This window comes from Oryctolagus cuniculus, chromosome 21 (assembly GCF_051225735.1).
Source record: "Oryctolagus cuniculus isolate XC-2025 breed Fujian yellow rabbit chromosome 21, ASM5122573v1, whole genome shotgun sequence".
Lineage (NCBI taxonomy): Eukaryota > Metazoa > Chordata > Mammalia > Lagomorpha > Leporidae > Oryctolagus > Oryctolagus cuniculus.
Genome location: NC_142887.1, coordinates 4,087,762 through 4,090,275, shown reverse-complemented (window position 1 = coordinate 4,090,275; position 2,514 = coordinate 4,087,762). Strand labels below are relative to the sequence as shown.

The following is a 2,514-nucleotide window of genomic DNA, read 5'->3' as shown; positions in this document are numbered from 1 at the left end:
TGCCGGTACTAACTAGTAACAGGGTCCAGTGACTTCCCTGTACTACATAGGAAGGTAATATAAAAGTGCTTTCTTCTGGTGAGAATACGAATTGATACAAAGGGGCAATTTCTTACAATTGGTCTTAACCAAAGTCAGGAAGAGAAATCACATGGAGTCAATGGCAAGTTTGGTTCCTCAGCCCTAATCCTGCAAAGAACTTAATCAATGGCTACAACCATTGCTGATATTGTTTGAGGAGCAAAGTGATCTAATTTGGAAGATAGCCAAGAATGGAGTCTCCTGGTCTGCTTCTATGATGCCATCTTCAAGGGAAATGTTCACTATGATCATGATCATGATCATAGATCATGAACTTTTTGAAATGCCTTCATAAGAATATATATGCGGGAGCGAGATGGCGACTCTCGGGAGGTTGAGTGTCCTTTGCGGTGCCCAAGGAAGTCGAGCTGTGTTCCTCCGAAGCCTGGTGGTGAGACCCACTCACGTCGCAGCATTTCTCCAGGACCGGCCTTCCCCAGGATGGTGTGGAGTGCAGCATATTCACCTGTCACCAAGTCGCCACTCTGGTTCCAAGGCTGCATCCCTCCACTGGACTGGCGAGAGAGTTGTCAGTGTTTTGCTCCTGGGCTTGCTTCCAGCTGCTTATTTGAATCCATGCTCTGCAATGGACTACTCCTTGGCTGCAGTTCTGTCTCTTCATAGTCACGGGGGCCTTGGACAAGTTGTTACTGACTACGTGCATGGGGATGCACCACAGAAAGCTGCCAAGGCAGGCCTTCTGGCACTCTCGGCTTTAACCTTTGCTGGCCTTTGTTATTTCAACTATCACGATGTGGGCATCTGCAAAGCTGTCGCCATGCTGTGGAAGCTCTGACCTTCCTGACTTAATGCCTTAAGAACTGATTTTATGCCTCTGCTCTGTCATGCATTCAACTCACCAAAAGGAGGAAGTGTCGCGTCCCTCGACCAGCAAGGAAGACACGACCCGAACTCTTCTTCCAGCAGTTTATTCAGGAACCTCTTTCAAACTTTGAATCTCGCGCCCTTTTTTCTCCCCTCCCTCTTATAGCCATCCGCGCACCAATCAAAAGCGGCCAAGTGGCAAGCATTGATTGGTACAGCAACGCGGAAGCCGGAAGGGAGCTCAAACATCTCCTTATTAGGAGATGTTTGTTTCTCGCTAGTCCTTCCGGGGGAAAGGAGCCGGCGCCATCTTTAGGGCGCCGTGCAATGGCTCCCCACAGTTCCCCCTTTTTGTTTTAGAACTAGGCATCTAAGGATTACAGGAGAAGGTAGGGGTCTGTCCCCCACTGCCAGGCATCCACCTGGAACAGCATCCTTTTCGCGGGGGTGGGATCTGGGATGCCAACCCACATGCAGACAGACTTGCCTTCCAGAGAACGTAATGGCTCGTTCTCTCTGCAGTGCTTTGCCTCGCACCCTGCACCCATGCCTAGCATTCAAGGAAGGCCAGCCATGCTTGCGGCAGTTGTCCAGCCTCAAGGGCATAAAAGGCTTGAGCTATCATGGCCAATTCCCGCCAATGAGCTGTCCTCATCCTGCACAAACACCACAGGCAAAATAACACAACAAGTAACAGCAACCCCGTCAAAGCTCCAAGTCCCACCCACTCCTTCAGGCTGGAGACAGCTGGATCTGGGATGACAGTCCAGATGCGAAGGAGACATCCACACGCGTGGAGTTGATGGTGACCACGGCAAGGCGCAGTTGCTCCAAGGTGTAGTCAAATTCCGCGGACCAATTCGGCATCGGCTTTGGGAATACTGATAGAATCCCCCATCTCTGCTCCGCCAGTGTCCGCTGCATTTGAGGCAGAAGTATCAAAAGCAACAGCAGGATTCTCCTCGTGGCAGACCCGCCTGACCGCTCGCTCCGGAACCCACACCGGGTCATGTTGATCCTGTGGAAAAACACAAACAGCACCTCGTGCCCATGCCAGCACGGGATCAGGGCCACGCCACTGGCCCGTCAAGAGATCTTTCCATTTTACCAACCCTCTACTTGGGTTTCCTTGTTGCTGATGCCTGTCCGCGGCTGAGTGCCCATGCACATCCAAATTTAAAAAATTAATTGTAAATAAGACTAAGGCAATTCTCTCTCTCGGGGTGCGGCTATAGCCAACTCCCCCTTTTTGTTTTAAAAGATATTCTTTCAGTGTGCGGTGTGCTCGCTCAATTATGCCCTGGCCCTGAGGATTGTATGGCAATCCATGGACAAGTTGAACCTCCATTTTTTGGCAATAGGTGGTAAAGGTTTGAGATGTATAGGCCGGGCCATTATCAGTTTTTAGCACCTGGGGTTTCCCCCAGGCGGCCCATGCATCCAGACAATGAGCGATCACCTGACGTGTAGATTCACCACTGAGGGGAGAGGCATACATAATGCCTGAGCACGTGTCCACTGAGACATGAACATATTTCAATTTCCCAAATTCCGATACATGGGTCACATCCATCTGCCATACTCTCCCAGGCAGTAACCCTCTAGGGT

General features: G+C 50.6%; 1 protein-coding gene across 1 annotated transcript; it reads left to right on the top strand.

The window, feature by feature from the left end:
• The first annotated feature begins 381 nt into the window (after positions 1-381).
• On the top strand, positions 382-895 carry LOC100346169 (succinate dehydrogenase [ubiquinone] cytochrome b small subunit, mitochondrial). Its single transcript, XM_089323514.1, has one exon. It carries the CDS (start codon positions 398-400, stop codon positions 875-877), a length of 480 nt encoding a protein of 159 aa, XP_089179640.1. The 5' UTR covers positions 382-397; the 3' UTR covers positions 878-895.
• Positions 896-2,514: the final 1,619 nt, after the last annotated feature.

Excerpts from the sequence above, each read along its gene's own strand:
- LOC100346169 (XM_089323514.1), top strand. The coding sequence starts at position 398 with ATGGCGACTCTCGGGAGGTTGAGTGTCCTTTGCGGTGCCCAAGGAAGT.